A 19,638-nucleotide genomic window follows, 5' to 3' on the forward strand; every position below is an offset into this window, starting at 1 on the left:
TTATTTATATTTTCTTTCCTATTTAACTTATATAAGTTATCTGGCTGAGTTAATGTATGTATATGTATCAGGTTCAGTTCTCATATTAACAGAACGAAGAGAGATAGATTATGATATTTACAACTTCAAACATTAAAGGAAGCAATTTGTGTAATCTTGTTTGGTCCAATTACCATTTACTTATTGACCCTTTCAAGACGTGATAACGTTTTTAAGAAATAAGATATTGACAACATTTAATACGTTGCTGGCCACTTATTCGAACACATACTGTTTATGGTGTCTGTTAAAGTGAACATTATGTGCGTGTTTCTCTAAAATATATGTATTAGCGTAAAAGTGGAAACAAGTATGTGGCTTATAAAAACGTCCACAACGCGATGGCTGTTATTGTGCGGAATATTTCAAGCTGTTTTAGGGGTAAAACCAGATAATTCATTCTTGTCCCGAAATGGCTCTATTATTTCAGCTTATACAGAAACATTTTTACTCATTTAAATTTGAATTTAAAAAATTATTTTTTCCTGTAACGTGATTTTAATCTGTCTTATCGTCCTGATAAGTTTTAATTGCATAGTGCTTAGGCTATTGTTCAATATGGATTATGTGTAGTTGACGCTTACTGCTATTGTTGAGTAGCTTTAGTCAGCTACAGAGCAGGAATGTATCCATATGCCAGTGTGAATTTTATCTTGCGAATAGTAGTTGCTAGAGAACTTCCTCATCTGCTATTCTGTATTTCTTTTGCAATACCTATATGTTACCGGCAGCGTACCAATTCTAATAGTCTGCAAACTGACCAACGATACTCGCAATGGCACTGTGCAGAATGACTACTATTTTGAGTAGACTGATACAAAATTGACCACGGTGTTTTAGGCAATTTTCAAAATGCCGTACACGCTAGTCAATCTGAGGTGTTACAATTGTTTGCTCTTCACATTAACTAGACAGTGTACATACCACCTGAAACTTTGCATTTGCCATTTGGAAATTGCGAGCGAAAACAAAACATTTTTATGATTTTTTTAGCAGTCAAGAAGATCATAATAATGTGTTTCTATCCCTTGGCAAAAGCGAGASAYAATCAAAATTTTCAAAAAAGTTCAGGTGGCTGATCACATCAATTARWTACWAATTACAAATTGAAAAAATAAGTGTTTATCAACTAATTTACTTTAATKTTTTTTTTATTTAAATTAATAATTTAATTCTTGGTCCATTTTAWTTGCMAATATATTTTKCATTTCATGGRAAAGTATTGTTTTCACACAATTTGGAAAAATGTATTGTAAGTAGATTAATTAATATTAATATTTCATTCATCAACAATACTAGCATAAATACAAAACACAAGCAATACCTCCATAATAATGGATCATAATCGCGAAGAAGATTTCGATTTTTGTCTATATTTACATAAATGCGCTCAGGTCGTTTTATTTCACGATATTTAAATATTTTAACCGCATCGTTTCCTAATCATATTGTATATGACTTCAAAATATCTGATTTCTCATCGGCAAAGATTGCCATTATTTGCATCACAGAACAGCAAAGTTTGCTAGTAAAAAAATAAACAGCAAATTTCCGTTACAATAGCAAAAGCAAAGCTTTGCAATATCAGACATTATACCCAATGTCTAGCCAATCGGAATATTAAACATATCACTTAAATTGACTAGCGCATACGGTATTCTACAGATTGCCTAAAATACTGTAGTCAATTTTCAGATTATCCAAAGTAGCAGTAATATTTATTTATTTATAATTACAGATTTATACTCCCAATGAAATCGATGAGCCGACAAAGCTGTATACAACTGGTTTGAAAATAAAGAGTTCAAATTACAAAAGCTTTTCGGAACCTTATTATCATTCAAATTACAGCAAAGTACATGTTCATTACAAAAATTATACGTCTAGTCTTTTAGACGACAGTGCAAAAACTAGGCAAGTGTTTACAAAATGTGTAATAAAAATATGTATTTAATTGTGTTACTAAATCACGGCAACTGATTTTTTGGACATTTTTGCTACACTCTATTTCCAGACAGATTTTTTATTTTCTCACTATTTAAAACTTGCAGTCAGTCTCAAGCGTCCCAATTACATCCAGTGTATATATCTGATGGGACTAAGGCAAAAATTAAGAGTGTTCTGAACGAACGTAATACACATGTCGTGGAAAAGGACACTTTAAACAACCGAGCAGTGTATAAGAGAAAACTTGAGAAATCAACAAATGTGCTTGTATTTAACAGGTGGGACATAGATAAAAAAAAAACGGGTTTTCTTGTTCCAATGATCTTCAATAAATGCATTTCAGGTGTCCACCAGGAGCTACTGGTCAATTCGTATTTGATCTTTCTTGTAACCAATTTTTGGATTGTTGGAATGGTCGCGGTAGTCCAAGAAACTGTGCGCCTGGGACTTTATTCAACCCGAAAACATTAGAATGTGATTTTCCGCAAAAAGTTGAATGTTTAACAGGTATACAAAGTGTTAAATAATTGTTCAGAAATTTCAAGTCTTGATTCGTTACTAAATGTTAAGCAATATCTAAATAAAAATAGAAATTCGATATTAAATTTTCGTGAAATGTTAATCTAATCTAGATCAAACACGAACTCAAAAATTTGCGCTCAATGGCGCATTCCGCTTCAAAAATTCTTAACTCAAAAATTGAAATGTTCACTGTCCATAGAAGACACTTATTGAATATACAAATTCTGAAAATTTCACTCAAATCGCACGAATTGCTGATTTCTGTCGGCTTGGTAAATGATGGCCCACAAACAAACGTTCTCCTTCCAATCACACCCGCGCTTAAAAATTCCAAACTTCTATTCTACATCAAGTACGAACTTTCTCATATCAACTTTGACTCACCGTAAAGATAAGAAAATTCGTTTGTTTTTCGACGTTTTTATCGAATAACTCATCAATTATTTGAAGACTGTCTTGTTTTTTGAATAGCAAACAAATTCTGAAAATTCTTACGAACTATAACATGTTGATTTTCACTTACATGTTGGTCAGTGATTTAAATTAATATTTGAAAAAATGTGAACCATTAGAGAAAAGAAGCGAACTGGAATAGTGAAAATATATCTAAAACGGCCTGACCAACACGATACACCCAATATCACTCAAATGCATTTCTTCTCGTGAGGGTATTTCCGGAAGTATGATTATGAACTAACTTTAAAACCTAACTGCTAATTGACTCATCTGTTTTCTTTACTTTGAATCGGTTTGTACCGAAAATGTCTCCGATTGCTCCTCTGATATCAGTAAATGTTGTTTGAGTCCATTCATTTGCCTCTCGTCAATTGCATTCTTTGCCTCAGGTAAAACACGAAATTCAAATAATTTCCTTCGACAAAGTCTTTCTCTCCTATTGCATCTACCTTATAGTTTGTACAAGTAAACTCCTACTTTACTTCTATCGTGTCTTTAATTCGAATAAGGTTTCTGAAAAAATTGTCTCGCGTTGAATCTCTGATTTCAATCGCATTCCTTTTTTTTTTCAAAGATGATTGCTTCCACATTCTTTGCAAATTGGGTTCAAACATCAAACACTAGTGTTCTGAAAAGATTTCTCGTCTTCGCGTTGAATGCGAATAAAGCTATCGCAATACAAAATTGATTTGATATTTGATAAATTGCTCAAAACAATTAGAAAACAAGAGTAGATAATAGTTTTGAACCTTTGTTATACATGCATTCTTCTATTGAATAGTTATTTGTCTTATTGTTAAAATGCATTTATTATTCATTTAAAGTGTTCTGTAAAACTTAAATTAAGTTATATTTAATATTTCAACAAATTCACAATTTTCTGAAGACTTATTAAGAAACCGATCAAAACGTAACTAACTGTTAAAACAGGATTAAATTTAGAATGAATTTTTTTTTTATTTTGGCACTAAACCAACAAGGCCGTATTTATGAAAATCGATGTTGATGATAGCGTCTCTTAAAAGCGAAACGCCGAATCATAGAATTGCTCATGTGCTTTCACACTGACTAAAAGATGCTATAAGAAAGTAGTCGGTTTTGCAGAAGAATCGAAATTCACACAAAATAATTAATAAGATGGAAAACTTTTTTTGTTAAAAAGAGTGAGAAACAAGAATTTCTTCTTCGATTGTTGTAGCCCTTCTCATATTAAAAAAAAGTGTGTTCATCGCAATTTTCAAGCAAAAAGTTGTTCTTTCCAGAAGAATCAAAAGATATTTAATTTTGAAAAATATGTAGTACATCAATTGCTGCAAACTAATTGGATTTTCTATTTATCGCTAAACTCATGCAGAAACACCTTTGACGCGTTTTAGCCAATCATCTCGGTTCACATAAAAATTAAATTATTTTAAAAGCAAAATTTAGAAAATAACATAAAACAGTAACGTAATCATAGACAGATATTTCCTTATTCAAATTTAACTATCAAAGTGCTTTAACGCTTCTGAGTTTAGTCAATTTTAAAACCATCAATATAAAATTCCATTATTCCAGGTCCCACGGGTAGTGCTATCACTCTAAAAAAATCAGCCAAACTACAGACTTTACACCAAGCCAAATGCCCGAATGATTTTACTGGGCTCATTCCGAATTATACAGACTGTTCGAAATTTATTGAGTGTAACTACGGGATAGAAACAGCTAAGGATTGCCCGCCAGGAACTCTTTTCGATACCAACTTAAATGTTTGCAACCATGCCAAGGAAACGAACTGCTTTTCAGGGCAAAGTCAATCATCAGTTTACGGAACTGCAGAACAATCTGGAGGAAGTGCAGATTTTAGTGGCCAGTACAGTCCGAATAGAGGGCAATATAATCGGGGGTTCAGTGAGAGTCATGGACAAAATCGAATGCACACTAATGCACATTTTGGTCAGTCTTGGGCTCAACAAGGCTTCCTACTCAATCAAAATCAATTAAATTCTGTTTATGGCCAAGCTAATAGTAAGCCTAGCTGCGATCCTACAAATCCTTACTGCAAATCAGGCGGTTATGTGATATCTGGAGAAAACATTTATGACATGCATCGAAAAACCGGAGTAGATCCTACTGGAGGCACATATTCTTCCACCTATACTGCATCTACGCCTCAAAGCCAGCCTTGTAACCCATTTGTACAAAATTGTCAACAAAGTACCCAAAATAATCTCAGACCACAACCTGCACCATCCGCTAACAGGGTATTTATTCAATATGTAATGTGCAACCCAAGTGTACAAGATTGCTCGAAGTTCCAACAAGGTACTTATGTGTTGGGACCAAAAGGGGCTTTATGTGATCCGGTTAATCAACAATGCGGACACTTTACTCATGTCCCTACAAATAACATGCCAGCTACAAGTAACGGTCATGCGGCTCCGGAACTTTTGCCTGGTACTTACTACATAAAGTATGTTCAGTGCAGTCCTTTACAAGAAGATTGCTCTAAATACCAAAAAGGAGTTATTGAGGCATCTTACGGAGGGGCAGGAAATGTTCAGTCTTCTATTAGTACTGGCGGTCAGAGCCAATATTCTGGGGCACATGGGAAGTCGGGACAACCTTGCAATCCTGTCTATCAAGATTGCAGCCAAACACATCCAGGTAATATTCTTCAAATACAGAATCAACAACAAGGCTTTGGAAACAATCAATTATCTGGAAGGCAACCTTGTAATCCGCAATATCAAAACTGTGCAACAGATACGATTTACAGACCAGATAACTCCTACAGTAATAAACAAGGCTCTTCTAGCTATGGAAATTCTTTTGGACAAGCAAGTGCTCATTCGCGTAACTCTACAACCAACTACAAGAAAATCTGCAGCGCTGCGGATAGTAACTGCTATAGAAACCGATCCCCACCTGAAGCAAAATGTCCTTCTGGATTTCAAGGGATCACGAAACATCCTACTAAGTGCAAAAAGTTTCTGAATTGTGCGAACGGCATTACATATGTTCAAGACTGTGCACCAGGAACTGTCTTTAATCCAATATTAAGTGTGTGCGACTTTCCCTATAATGTAGATTGTAAAGATGAAGAAAGTGAAAGTACCACAGTGGATTATGAACCAGATGAGGCAAATCATGACCAGGATGGGAAGTTTATAGGTAACACTTATATTTGTTTTTCAAATACTGGACAAATTTTTATTGAAATTGTGTAAAATTATACGTATACAGGGTGCCAAAGATAAGGATGTATTGCATTGGGATCTCCGAAACAGTAAGAGATACGAAGTCGGTTAAATTAGGGACCAGTTGCGTAATTTAGTATTTTCGAAAAACAAGTTTTGCTTTTATTTTTTGATATTAAGAAAAAAGTTATTTTTCGGATTTTTGTTTTTATTTATTTTTGAAATTATTTGAAACCATATCAAGAAACAAACGTACTTTCTCATGGCACCTTTTCGAGCTCTACAAAATGTATTGCAACGATTCGTTTCTTTAAAACCATCACCAAATTTTATTTTCGATATGGACCGCAAAAAAGTACGTGCATAAAGTATAAGGTAGCTTTCTAATAGCGAATTCAACGGTTTATAATATAGTATGATTTGTTATAAATTATAAACATTTGTTTATAAATGATGTCTATTTTCCATGTACAACTATACCTGTACAAATATCCTGAAATAAGACAGCTTAATAGGTAAAATTTCAGACGTCTTCAACTTTTTTCAACACTCAAGTTCGAAAAGGTGCCATGAGAAAGACTTTTTTGCTTTTTTACATGATTTTAAATAACCTGAAAAATGAAAAATCACTTATTTCTAAATATCTCAAAAATTAAAAGAAAACCTTGCTTTTTTCAAAACGCCATATATATAACCACCTGATTGCGCGACTTTTTTTCTAATTCAACCGACTTCCTATCTCGTTCTGTTTCGGAGAATTCCCAAGCAATTCATCCTTATCTTGGACACCCTCTATACAATTAAATTGGAAAAAAAAGTGTGGGTTCTAGCAGAGGATTTATTTAATGCCACGCTTCTCTATATTTTTTAAAATCTGAAAAATTAGGTTTATTAATTTAATAAAACTTTATTTTTTCCAACCACATTGAGTTTTTACATATTATTATAGAACTGTACATAATGGTCCAGTTTCAACAGAAGAATCTGCCCGACGCAAATTATATTCGATGTAAATTATATTCAAAAAAAGTTTTCTTAAGGAAATCCGGGACGTTCAAGTTTGCTAAAAAATAAAAAATCAATTGTTGCTAAACGACACAAAATATAAATAAAAAGGCAGCTAGCAAATTGTCATAGAATGGGCAGGTTTTAAAATAATAGTAATTTTTATTGATAAAACAATTAAACTTTCGACAATTTTTTGATTCTAAACAATCGATCGAAGTTTTACAATCGCAAAAATGGACAGCGCACAAATGCAATATATTGCTGCTCCAAATTGCATTTATATATTTGCGTTTCATATATTTGAAGACAATATAGAAGCGTACAAAGATTTTTCTTATAACATACTTTTTCAACTTTTTTTAATTAATATATAGAAACGTACAGGAAAACACTTTCAATGGTTCAGAAGCACAAGGAATATAATTGTTCATCATAAAACTTTTCGATTTGTATTTGTGTTCTAAATGCGTGACCAGGCTTTAAAAAACCACCGTTCGTTTGACATGTTAATGAATTTTTTGGTATAGAACATGTGGTTACAATATTAAGGAACCGTCCTGTATAGTAGTAAGGTGAGAATAAATAAAACAATAAACATTTCACAATCACCCCTTTCACAAAATGCTTTTTTGATAACGCAGTAGCGTAATTAGTTCAACTATGTAGCAATTATTGCCGCTACGAAATTATAATGAAAATTGTGTGCTTAATTTTTGAATGGACTGTTGAATAGAATTATTCAAATCGTCCAGTTGAAACTTACCTTCAACTTTTTATTTATATTTATTTTAAGTATTATACGTATTATTTAAAAGCAGATAGCCTCAGGACATACAATTATTGGCAATTTCTGATAGCAAAGTGGAAACAAATAAGATTAGTATTTTTGTTTATATTTTGTGTTTTGCGACTTCCAATATCCAATAAATAATCAATCATATCTTTACTAAACGTGAACGTGCTGGCCTGTATTTCTATAACTATTTTTTTTAATATAAGGCATAAGTAAAAATATATTTTTTCGATTCTCCGGTAGCTTTTGTGGAAACAGAACATTTTTTCAATTTTGAACAATTGAACAGTTAATATTTAACACAATTCTATTTCAAAAAACATTTGAAATTATACTTGATCTCTCATGTAAATTAAAAGGCATCTTTTTGTCTCAATCGAAGCAAGACACTAAATAAACAAAACCAAGCCTTATTTCTTAAAAGGAGCTTTTCAATATACAGGAATCTTCTTCTCGTAATTGCTCTATAGGGAATTTTCAATTCTAGGAGATACTGAATGTTACGGCGAAAGTTGCTCAAGAGGGCAAGAAAATAGCAACACTCACCAAAACGGTTATCATCCAAGTGAATGCCAGGGATCTCAATGTGGTTACAACCCCTTTAATCAAGGAAATAATGGCAATCCTTGCCAAGGGTATGGCTGTATATCAAATCAAGGTAAACCCCAAATTAAATTATTTAAATAACACCATAATTTGCAAAGGCTTGAAACGATTAAATTGTGTTTATTAGAACGAGATTCTCAAGTCCTTCAAGGTTCCACCACACCATCATCCACTCAAGGTATAATGACTCTGTGATTCTAAACCGTTTTTTTTAAATAAGTGATTTATTTGAAAAATCAACATAGATCAGGCTCCTTGTCAAGGGCAGCAATGTACTGCAAATTACCCACCATGGACCAATCAGGCTCAAGCTCAAGGCCCATGGTTTTACAAACCAACTACTGCAAAGGCTCTGATATACCCAATAAGACAACCAGAAAACTATAACAGTCAAGGTTTGTGCGATAATGATGCTGGTGGGACCAACTAGAAATCTCCAATTGAATTTGCAGGCAATTGCGTTGGAAATCAATGTTCTTCTAACAATCGACGCGTAGATGGACAAGTGCAAGTTGATCAAGCAAACATAGGTTTCTTCCTTCCAACTACTCCAAAGACAGTAATATTTACAACACGTAATATTTATAAAGCTTCTTCTATTAATAATAATATTAATTTAATTGTTTTGGTTTGTGATACAGAACAGCCAACTTGGGTACAAGCAAACGGACATATAATGCGAATTCCAGCAAAACAGAGCAATCAAAAAACAGAACCGATTCGGAAAGACGATAGAAAAACTTCGTCCGGATTTAACAACCAAAGACAAGTTGATTATGTAGATGTTTTCGACCCAAGCGAGTCTAAAAACATAGCCTATGCAACAACTCAAAAATCTCCAGCAAAAACTGAAAAACAAGTTTGGCCTCCACCGTACCCAGATTTTCCGGTTACTGATCCCAATGCTGATTATGTTTTTGAGTATGAAGACGGCGAACCTGTTACTTTAGCACCAGAAAATGTCCACGTTGAGAAAAGAAAAAAGTCTAAATGCGGAAGCAGTGATTTTATGTGCAATAAGAGAACCTGTATTGCTAAAAACTTTGTTTGTGATGGAGAACGAGTAAGTACTGGCACATCGAAAAAGCTGATAATGAGAGTAGCAATCACACTTTATGATATTATTTTTTTGTCAGAGTAGTATACAATATAGTGGAAAATAATGAGCTAGTATGAACCAAAAAAGACAAGTAGTTGTTCGTTCCTTAAGATGGAAAACCATGCGTGTTTTAGGATTGCGACGATGGCAAAGATGAAAAATATTGCCAGAAGTATTTGGACGAATTTAAACAGCATAATAGTTCTAGATTAGATGTTTTGGAGAAGCAAAAATGGGAGAATGTTACATTCGCCACCTGTGCGTTAATGTGTTTGGACAACGAAAAGATTAATTGCAAATCCTTCAACTATAGGTAAAAATCAGTAAGGAATGTTTACGCCCGCAGTTATTTTAATGCAAAGTTTCTCCTTTACTCTGCTAGGAGATCGGATAAAGCATGCTTCCTAACAGATGAAAATATTGGATCCAGTGGCGCCTTGAAAGATTACTACCCCTGTGACTATTACGAGCGAAAAAGTACATCTTTCAGCTGTTCAGATATGCATAAATGCCCCAATGGAAAATGTCTAACTTCGGAGGAAATATGTGACGGGTAAGCAATTTAATAACGTAATTAGCAGTTAAGTCAATACCTTTGTGGATTACTTGCTTTTCAAGTTATGACGACTGTGGAGATCGAGCTGACGAAAAGAGTTGTAGAGCCGAGGACTTTGGATATAGTGTTAAGCTATCCAAAGGACAAAGTGTACATGAAGGTCGAGTCGAAGTTACAGGTATTTGAAATTATCTTAATCTTACGTAGAAACGAAAAAAGCTATATACATTTATTATAAGAATGAGCTTTTAGAGGATTTTGTTTTGGCCGGATACTGAATGTTAGATTGCTATGAAGGGTATTTTCCAACACTTCCCCAAACTTCGGGAGGTGGATGCGGCCAGTATTTTAAGAAAAAAGTTCTGATAAATGAAAGTCCTCAATGGCATCGATACGAAAATATAGGGTGCTCAAGTTTGTTAAAAAACATAAAATTATAGGTATTAACATATCCGAAACCGCTTGAGGTATTTTAATGTATCATTATTAGAATCAATCGTCAACAATTTGAAATTTGAATTTAGAATTACTGTTGGTAAGACGTAAATTAATGCGATTAAAAAAAAATCTGTAAAGTAATGCGTTTTACGAAGATAACTAAAGATATTTTTTTTGAAATTAAACAAGCATTAAAAGGGCGTAATTCATTTTTCGATAAATCAGTGGCGCACCATTTTTTTCTTCAAAAATATTGAACGTCTTGTCGGTATGCGCTTCACTGGTGGAGACAAAAAATGTTGCAATCAATACAGATACATGGATGGCCACTCGAATGGTTTCGGATTTAGTGATAGATTTTATGTGTTTTTATAAAACTTTATCACCCTGCACTTTCGTAACGATTATAAATGAGGGCCTATATCTATTAGAAGTTTTTAACATAAAACAATGCCAGCAATCACGTCCTAAAGCTTGTCAAAGTACTTACGTACTACGGGAATCATCCTGTAAAAACTGTATCCAACAAATGCTTTATTAAAGATTTTTTAAATTTTGCGCTAAATGTGACGACTAGTTGTTCGTTATAGGCCTGGGTAACTCAATGAGATTTTAGGAGTTGGCGCAGTGCTACGCAAATAGCTTGGTGCGCCAAACCAACATTTGTTCAAAAATTCAGATTTTTCCAGTTTCAGCAAAGTTACTCTTTTTTCTAAATGCTCAATTTTCTGAAGATTCACTTAAAAATACTGACAAGATTAAGGTATTTTTCGCAAAAAAATTATGAAATACATTTTATTAGAACACTCGTCTTTTTCGTCGCTTTGTAAAAAGTTTTGAACTCCCTTCCAGCTTCGAATTTGGGATAAAAATCAAATACTTTTCTATCAAAAAACCAAGTGAATAAACGAAAGTTTATAATACATTATATAGAAAACTCGTCACTTCCATTCCTCTGAAACCTGTAGAGTTTGTTAAAAAAATGTGGTTTTTTAGTTTTAACTAATTTTTTTTGCTTTGCTTTCTACTCTAAAACGACTTATTTTGTAGTTTTACTTAAAAATACTAACAATCTGGATATATTTCACGCGAAGTTGAATTCGGGACAAAAACGAAAATAAATTCACCACATTCAAAAACCGATCACAAAACTAAAAGTTTTAAATCAAAAACGCAAAAAAATGTAATTTTCTGACAATTAATGGGGTTTTTGCAGCCAAAAATGATAAAATTTATTTTGCTAGAAAATTCGCCTCATTCATGGGTTTACAGAGAACTTTAGAAAACCCTTTTCAGCTTCGAATGTGGCACAAAAACCAAATAGATTTATTCAGTTTTTCACCGAAAGTAATTAAGATTATCTTGAAAAAACGACCAGAGAGCAAAAGTTGACAACAAATAATTCGGAAAACTCGTCGCCCTCATCGCTCTAAAAATTTTAAGTTTCTTTAAAATAAATTTCAAAGTTTTTTTTTAGCAATTCTGTTTTTGTTTAACGCAAAAAACGCATTATTTTCAAGTTTTCCTTAAAAATACTGACAATCTTCAGGTATTTTCCGCGAAAAATTTTGAAATAAATTTTATTAGAATACTCGCCTGCTTCGTCCCATTGTAAAAAGTTTCGAAATCCCTTTCCAGCTTCGAATTTGGGACAAGAATCAAACAGTTTTCTATCAAAAAACGAACAGAATCAGCGAAAGTTTATAATAAATTATTTGGAAAACTCGTCAGTTCAATACCTCTGAAGGCTGTCGAGCTTGTTAAAAGAATGTGGTTTTTTAGTGCTTTTAGATTTTTTTTGCTTTAATTTCCACTCAAAAACGCTCTATTTTGTAGGATTTCACTTAAAATACTGACGATCTGGAGGTTTTTTACGCGAAAAATTTCTATGTCTTTGTAACACTTTTTTCAGCGTCGAATTCGGGAAAAAAACAAAAATAAATTTCTACTGTTTTTTCCTGAAAATTAWTAAGATTTTGTCAAAAACCGATCACAAAACTAAGAGTTTTTAATCAAAAACGCAAAAAAAAACATTATTGTTTGCAGATTTTCTTCTTTTCTGACAATAATGGGGTCTTTTCAGCCCAAAATTAATTTAAATTACTGAAAAAWGTATTTTGCTAGAAAATTCGCCTCATTCATCGGTTTGTAGGAAACTTTRAAAAACCCTTTTTAGCTTCGAATTTGACAAAAAACCCAATCTTCAGGTAAAATAAATTTACATACMATCGCCAGCCCAAAGATAAAATAAKTTAAAGCCGTTAAAAATTACGTAAAATGCTCACGATGATCTAGTAATAAATATTGTAAAAATTGATGAGCTCGACATTTAAGCTACTAATAAACAAGCACATATTACTTTCAATGCATAGAGAACGTAGTTCAAATATAAAAATGCATTTTAGAGTGTAGGTATTTATGAATCATTTAAATTTTAAATTTGTCCCTTTTCAGTATTTGGAAAGACTGGTTATATTTGCGACGATCAATTCGATATTGTGGATGCAAATGTTCTATGTAAGGAACTAGGATTTGAATTTGGAGCTATGGAAGTGAAAGGTAAATTTTAGTTTCATAAGACATCATTTTGTATTTTGAGATATTTAGATAATATTGAAATTTTGGCTCAATAGTCAACACTGGCTAGCAGATAATGTTTTTTCTCTGTTTACTTTATGGAAAAATGTTTATATGAACAAAGATTGACCATGGCTTACTTTTATCCATTAATAGAAAAAAAGTATTAAAAAATAACAAGCCATAAATTTTGCAAGAAAAAATGTAAAGAACTCGTAAATATTCGCATATAAAAAATTCAGCTATTTCTAATTTTGTTCCTATAAAAAACAGTTCAAAAAACAAAAATGCAGATTCAGATATTTAAAAAATGTTATTTCAAATTATTCTCCACATACAATAAAAACACTAAAACAATGCTCTATTATTTTCATCATTATTCCCTTTTTTATTTCATAACTCTATTATTTTCTTAAGGTAATTCGTATTTCGCCAAAGACTTACAAGAACATCACACACTGTATATGATGGACGATATAGAGTGTCTGGGAAATGAAACCAGCCTTATGCAGTGCAATTTTGCGGGGTGGGGAATTCACAATTGTGCAGATCGAGAGGTAAAACATGTCCACATTAATCTCATTAATTTGTATTCGGTTTTCCTCAAGATTGCAGGTGTTATTTGTAAAACACCGCAAGAGACCTGTACTGAAGGCTTTTGGAAATGCGACACTGGCAACGAATGCGTTAATATAAATTTTATGTGTGACGGAATATTTGATTGTACTGATAATTCGGATGAAGCAGATCAATACTGTGAGGTATGGAGAAATTTATTTATTCTTCGAATAAAAAAAACAAAACAAAAAGAGCATTCAATTCCCCAATTTATGGAGTTTTTGATAAATTTCGACCTGTAGTCACCAACTGCATTGCGACTTGTTAATGGTACATCATTTAATGAGGGAAGACTAGAAGTTAGACACCTTGGCATATGGGGTTCAGTATGTGATGACGACTTCAATGAAGACGCTGCTAAAATCGCATGTAGTCAGTTGGGTTTTGCCGGCTCTGCAGTGATAAAAAAGAATGGCTTTTTTGGAAAAAGTAAGCCGTAAACTGAAATGAAAGCGAAATAACTGCATTTCGTTTTTTCTGTAGGTAAAGGGCCTATTTGGCTTGATCAAGTTTCCTGCAATGGAAATGAAAGCAGCTTGGAAAAATGCACTCACTGGGACTGGGGGGAACACAATTGCGATCACGAAGAGGACATTGGTCTAATTTGCAGCAATATTCTCTATGTTGAGCCAAAGAGGAATTCAAAAAATGTCAATGGTGGCCTTTCTGGGGCTATCAAAAACTTGAGTTTGTTTTATATTCAATTTCCATTCAACTAATAACTACCACCTTCTTGTAGATAACAGGGCTTCATCACCAGAACCAGTCAGTTGCGGTTACCAGAAAGACCGAATTTTCTTAGAACATGATGATGTTCACTTTAGAGTAGTGAAAGGTTCAATTGCAAATCCTGGAGATTACCCTTGGCAGGTAAGATTTCCAATTTTTTTTTGGAATGAAATTTTTAATTTGCTTCTATACAGGCTGCACTAAGAACGAAAGGACAGGATAAAACAGCGCATTGGTGTGGGGCAGTGGTAATAGCTTCTAAATGGGTGTTAACCGCCGCACACTGTTTAGAAGGGTACCCTAAAGGGGCTTATGTTGTAGTTGCTGGTGAATATAATGTGGATGAAAACGAAGGTAAATGAACGAAGCCTTAATTCAAGTGCCGAAATAATGAATTTTATACAGGTTCGGAGCAACAAGCCTTCATCGAAGAATATTATCTTCACGAACGATTTAGAGAGGGACATAAAATGGGCAATGACATAGCCATGGTTCTGCTAAAAGGCAATGGGTTCAAACTGAATCAGGATATTCAACCGATTTGCTTGCCAGATGAAGACGTAGATTATGAGCGAGAATTAAACTGCACTATATCTGGATTTGGATCTATCGAAAATGGAAGATCAGGTATGATTGTCCGTAGATAGTATAAATATTACTCAACTTCTTTTTATCGGTGATTTTTTAAACGTTACTACATCAGTGGATTTGTTATATAATCATTTAAGGGTTAGTGTTTCCAAATGTAACTATCGTTCGTGCGGGAAAAACAAATTTTCTGCTGTAAATAAAATTGAGATATACAATGTCCCGAAATTTTAACGCATAACTTAAATATTCCCTAACTTTGATTGTGAATATTTTCTGAACAGTTTTTCACACAATTATAGCTTTATTCTTGGACGAAATCATGTAAGCAAAATCATATGTACTTAATGAATATTTGGCACAGGGGGTTTAAATACTACCATGTTTTCTGGGTCAAACTTTAAATTTGTCTTCCGGCAATTGTAAGTAGTCCAGAGAGAAGAAGAGGAAAGTATCCACCGTTAAAGCCTCACGAATTCTGAGTAATTTGGATCTTGAATCGTCTGATTTTCTTGACGCATTTGAGAGATAGTCATCTTTTGATCAGACACTTTTTCCGTGCGAAATTTATTTAGAATTTGTTTTTTAATTGAGTAAACGGCGGTGCAAACAAAATGTTATTAGAAGCTTAGAGCGGTCAACCTCTGCTTATTTTGAAACGTATGCAACTCTATAACGAAACAAAACGATAATAATTTCCCCAGGCGCGATAACAGGAACTAAGTTTTGAAAGTAAAAACTTTAATAACTTATTACATAGCGCAGAGAGTGACAACATAAACAGAGCTATCAACTTGTAATGAAATACCTATTGCTCCCATAGAATTATTAGCAGAAATTTTCTTCGCAAGTTAAAAAGGTTACCTAAGTAATCAAATTCGCGCGAAAAATATGACCGACCATCAAAAATGATTATCTCTCGAATGGTTCAGGATTAAGTGTTGAATGAGTGATGAGTGAGCCTCTAAATATCCTGAACAATATGTTTATATTATATTTTTCTATACCCTAAAATTTAAATGTTGTTTAAGAATAAAGCTATGATTCGATAAGAAATGTATTCAAATCGTCCGTATTTTTAATTAAAACAGAACGTACAAAATAGAGCGTTTCTGAGCAGAAGGCAAAGCAAAAAAAAATCAGTTAAAACTGAAAAGCCACATTTTTTCAGAGGAATAGAAGTGACGAGTTTTCCAAATAATTTATAATAAACTTTTGCTGATTCTGTTCGTTTTTTTGATAGAAAATATTTGATTTTTATCCCAAAGTCGAAGCTGGAAAGGTATTTCAAACCTTTTTACAATGCAACGAAGGAGGCGAATATTCTAATAAAATTTATTTCATAATTTTCCGCGAAAAATACTTTAAAATTGTCAGTATTTTTAAGTGAATCTTTAGAAAATTGAGCATTTAGAAAAAAGAGCAACTTTGCTTAAACTGGAGAATTCTGAAACTTTGAAGAAATGTTAAAAATATTATTGATAAATAGCCATTAAAATAAATCTAAAAACAAGTAAAAAAAGTCATCAACATTTTTCCAGCAACAGAACTGAGTTACTGCGCCGGTGCGTTGTGTTGGCGCACCACGCCATTTGCATAGCACTGCGCCAACTATTAAAAACGTATTGAGTTACCCAAAATTTGCCGCCGATTAAACTCGACTTGAGCTGGACTCGTTGGGACTGGATGCGGAATTAGAATTTTGTAGCGCGTTAGTTGAAAATAGTAATAAAATTAAGTAAATAAATATACATCTATTAGAGATATGTTATGCTCTTCAAACTTTTTACCTGTAAAGCAGTAAGTCATTTTTAACGTCTTTAGACATATAATTAATTTTTGGTTCCTGAATATGCTTGACAAGAAGCAACTGAAAAAAAAACTTATTATTTTATTGCAAACACAAGAAATTTTGGGTAGTTAATTTCAACAGGCCTATGGACCTTAAGAACTTTCATTTATTCAAGAAGCGCCTTCCTCCTAACATCTGCTTTCATTTTGATATGTATTAGTGCTTTCTTAAATTGTTCTGTTTCCTTAATCTGCCTCCATTGCACATCTATCTATCATCACACCACCTAGCATGTTTGTTCCAGTTATCTTCACTGTTTTTATATTGCTCCTTTGCTTTGTAGAGATTCTTCTGTTAAAAATACTAATTTAATATTCGTATTATTTTCAGCATATTCTCATAAACTCAGAGCTGCATGGATACCCGTTCAAAAGGTGGACGTGTGTAAGATGGCCCATATCTATGGCGAAAACATTGCAGATGGTATGTTTTGTGCTGGAAATCTTAGTGGCGGTGTGGATGCATGTGATGGAGACAGTGGAGGTCCTTTAGCATGTTTAGACAACGGTAAGAATTGACATTTAATTGATAAAACTTTTGAAGGAAAAAAACTTAGTTATTTGTTTTCATTTCGTAGGCGTTTTCACGTTATATGGATTAACATCATGGGGGCAACGTTGCGGCTATGCTAACAAACCGGGAGTCTATGTCAAAGTGTCCTATTATAAGAAATGGATTGAAAATATTATGAAAATTCACGCATAAGTTCACTGAGGATTTCATTTGAAAGGAGAAAATTTAACTTTATATACATATACAAATACATTTCACAGTTTAGTACACTAAACCTATCTACATTTTTTTTAACCTTCTACAGTTTTATTTTGACTCAAGGTATGCATTTAAAGGAGCTCTCTTAAGAACTTGATAAATTGCTTTGAAAGTTGGGCATGTAGTGCAGAACATTTGGCCCATCAAGATTAGTTAAATGTGATCTTGGAGATAGATTATCGTCTATGCGCTGTAAGAAATGGTCTTAAAAATTTCCTAAGGAACTTAGAGTCGTACGATTGTATTATTTTCCAGACCAGCAGGTCTGCTGTTGGTTGGTTGCTAAACCAGAGTTCAGTGTGATAGTATGAAATTGTCAGGGTCTCCAGTTCACGAACGTTCTAAACATGTATCACTGATAACTAGAGGTCGAATTTCTAGGCATTATGCGTTTTTTAAACAATAGATGCAATATTCTTGTGTTAAGCATTGTAAACAAAATGCGTTTTTAGTTTTATTGTGCTTATTTAAATTATTTGCGTTTATTTGTGGCTTTAATCGGCAACAATTATCGAAAATAATGCATCCAAACGACAATACCGTAGCCAGAGACCCGTAGCATTCGGTTTACTGTAGACGATAAACTACAAGCGCTTGTAGTAAACGCAAGGGTATGTTGGTAATGTTATTTAATTTATTCGAAGGACCTTGAAGCAACAAATAACAAAACAGTTTTCGGATTTATAAATAAAACCTTATCAAAGTTTTATCTTCCTGTACCGGTGCCATATGAAGAAAATTTTCAAAATAAAACTAATAGATCCGACAAGATTGTCATGTATCTATAGAAAACATTACAGAGAACTGAACAATAATCTTGCTTTTATTAAAAGTAATTTAAAGTTTGTAAGGCAAACCATAAAATCTTTAGAGAAAGCAACATATGCAATTGGTTGAGTCGGTTCAAAAAATTATTGACTTCAGCCATTCAAGGGGGGTCAATTGGACACATTCTACAAACAAAACTAAACGATGTTTTATCAAAAAACATTTTTCATCAGTTTTATCAAGTTAAAATACATTTCTTCCGATTAAAAAAAAATAAATTGTTGAAAATGTGTACCAAAAGTCCTCTCTCTCACTCAGTGTGACTATCATCACAAGTTCAGTCTAATACAACATTTAACCGCGACAACAGTGTGTTTATTTTTATCCTGAGCTGCCCTAAGTGTTTTTCCCTGATTTCTGCTTTTTCAATCAATTAATAAACAACACAAATTGTACGAATAAACCGAATTATTAATAGTTATAACTCATTAACCGATGAGTTATAACTTATTAACTAAGAGAACGACAACAACTCAAATGCGCAACTCAACACAGTGTCACCCAGGCCTACATTCATCACTTGTTTGCGGTATGGTGTAACTAAGTCTGGGTAACTCAGGGCATTTTTATTTGTTGGCGCAGAGCTACGCAAATGGCTTGGTGCGCCAACCCAACGCACACCGGCGGCACGTAACTCAGTTCTGTTGCTAGGAAAATGTTGATGTCTTTTTTTTACTTGTTTAACGATTTATTTTAAGGGCCATTTATTAATAATGTTTTTAAAATGTCTTCAAAATTTCAGAATTTTCCAGTTTTAGCCAAGTTACTCTTTCTTCTTCATGCTCAATTTTCTAAACTTTCACTTGAAAATGCTGACAAACTTAAGGTATTTTCCGTGAAAAATTATGAAATAAATTTACAATCCTTGGTCGCTTAGTAAAAAGTTTTGAAATCCCTTTCCAGCGTCGAATTTGGAACAAAAGTCAAATAATTTTCTATCAAAAAACAGAATAAGCGAAAGTATAACAGATTATCTGGAAATCTCGTCACCTCCATCCCTCTGAAGCCTGTAGAGTTTGTTAAAAAAATGTG

General features: G+C 33.2%; 1 protein-coding gene across 1 annotated transcript; it reads left to right on the forward strand.

The window, feature by feature from the left end:
* Nucleotides 1–216: 216 nt before the first annotated feature.
* Nucleotides 217–17,794, forward strand: LOC109544234. The gene is made up of 23 exons (XM_019914309.2): nucleotides 217–420; nucleotides 1,778–1,953; nucleotides 2,091–2,264; nucleotides 2,330–2,493; nucleotides 4,522–6,117; nucleotides 8,432–8,602; nucleotides 8,678–8,728; nucleotides 8,796–8,945; nucleotides 9,003–9,125; nucleotides 9,192–9,613; nucleotides 9,784–9,962; nucleotides 10,032–10,202; nucleotides 10,268–10,383; nucleotides 13,098–13,202; nucleotides 13,638–13,777; nucleotides 13,829–13,981; nucleotides 14,081–14,267; nucleotides 14,322–14,525; nucleotides 14,578–14,708; nucleotides 14,762–14,921; nucleotides 14,973–15,194; nucleotides 17,338–17,514; nucleotides 17,585–17,794. Exons 1-23 carry the CDS (start codon nucleotides 352–354, stop codon nucleotides 17,710–17,712), a joined length of 5,169 nt encoding a protein of 1,722 aa, XP_019769868.2. The 5' UTR covers nucleotides 217–351; the 3' UTR covers nucleotides 17,713–17,794.
* The last annotated feature ends 1,844 nt before the right edge of the window (nucleotides 17,795–19,638 follow it).

This window comes from Dendroctonus ponderosae, unplaced genomic scaffold, assembly GCF_020466585.1.
Source record: "Dendroctonus ponderosae isolate FM_Combo_2020 unplaced genomic scaffold, Dpon_F_20191213v2 Dpon_F_20191213_4, whole genome shotgun sequence".
NCBI classification, from domain to species: Eukaryota; Metazoa; Arthropoda; class Insecta; order Coleoptera; family Curculionidae; genus Dendroctonus; species Dendroctonus ponderosae.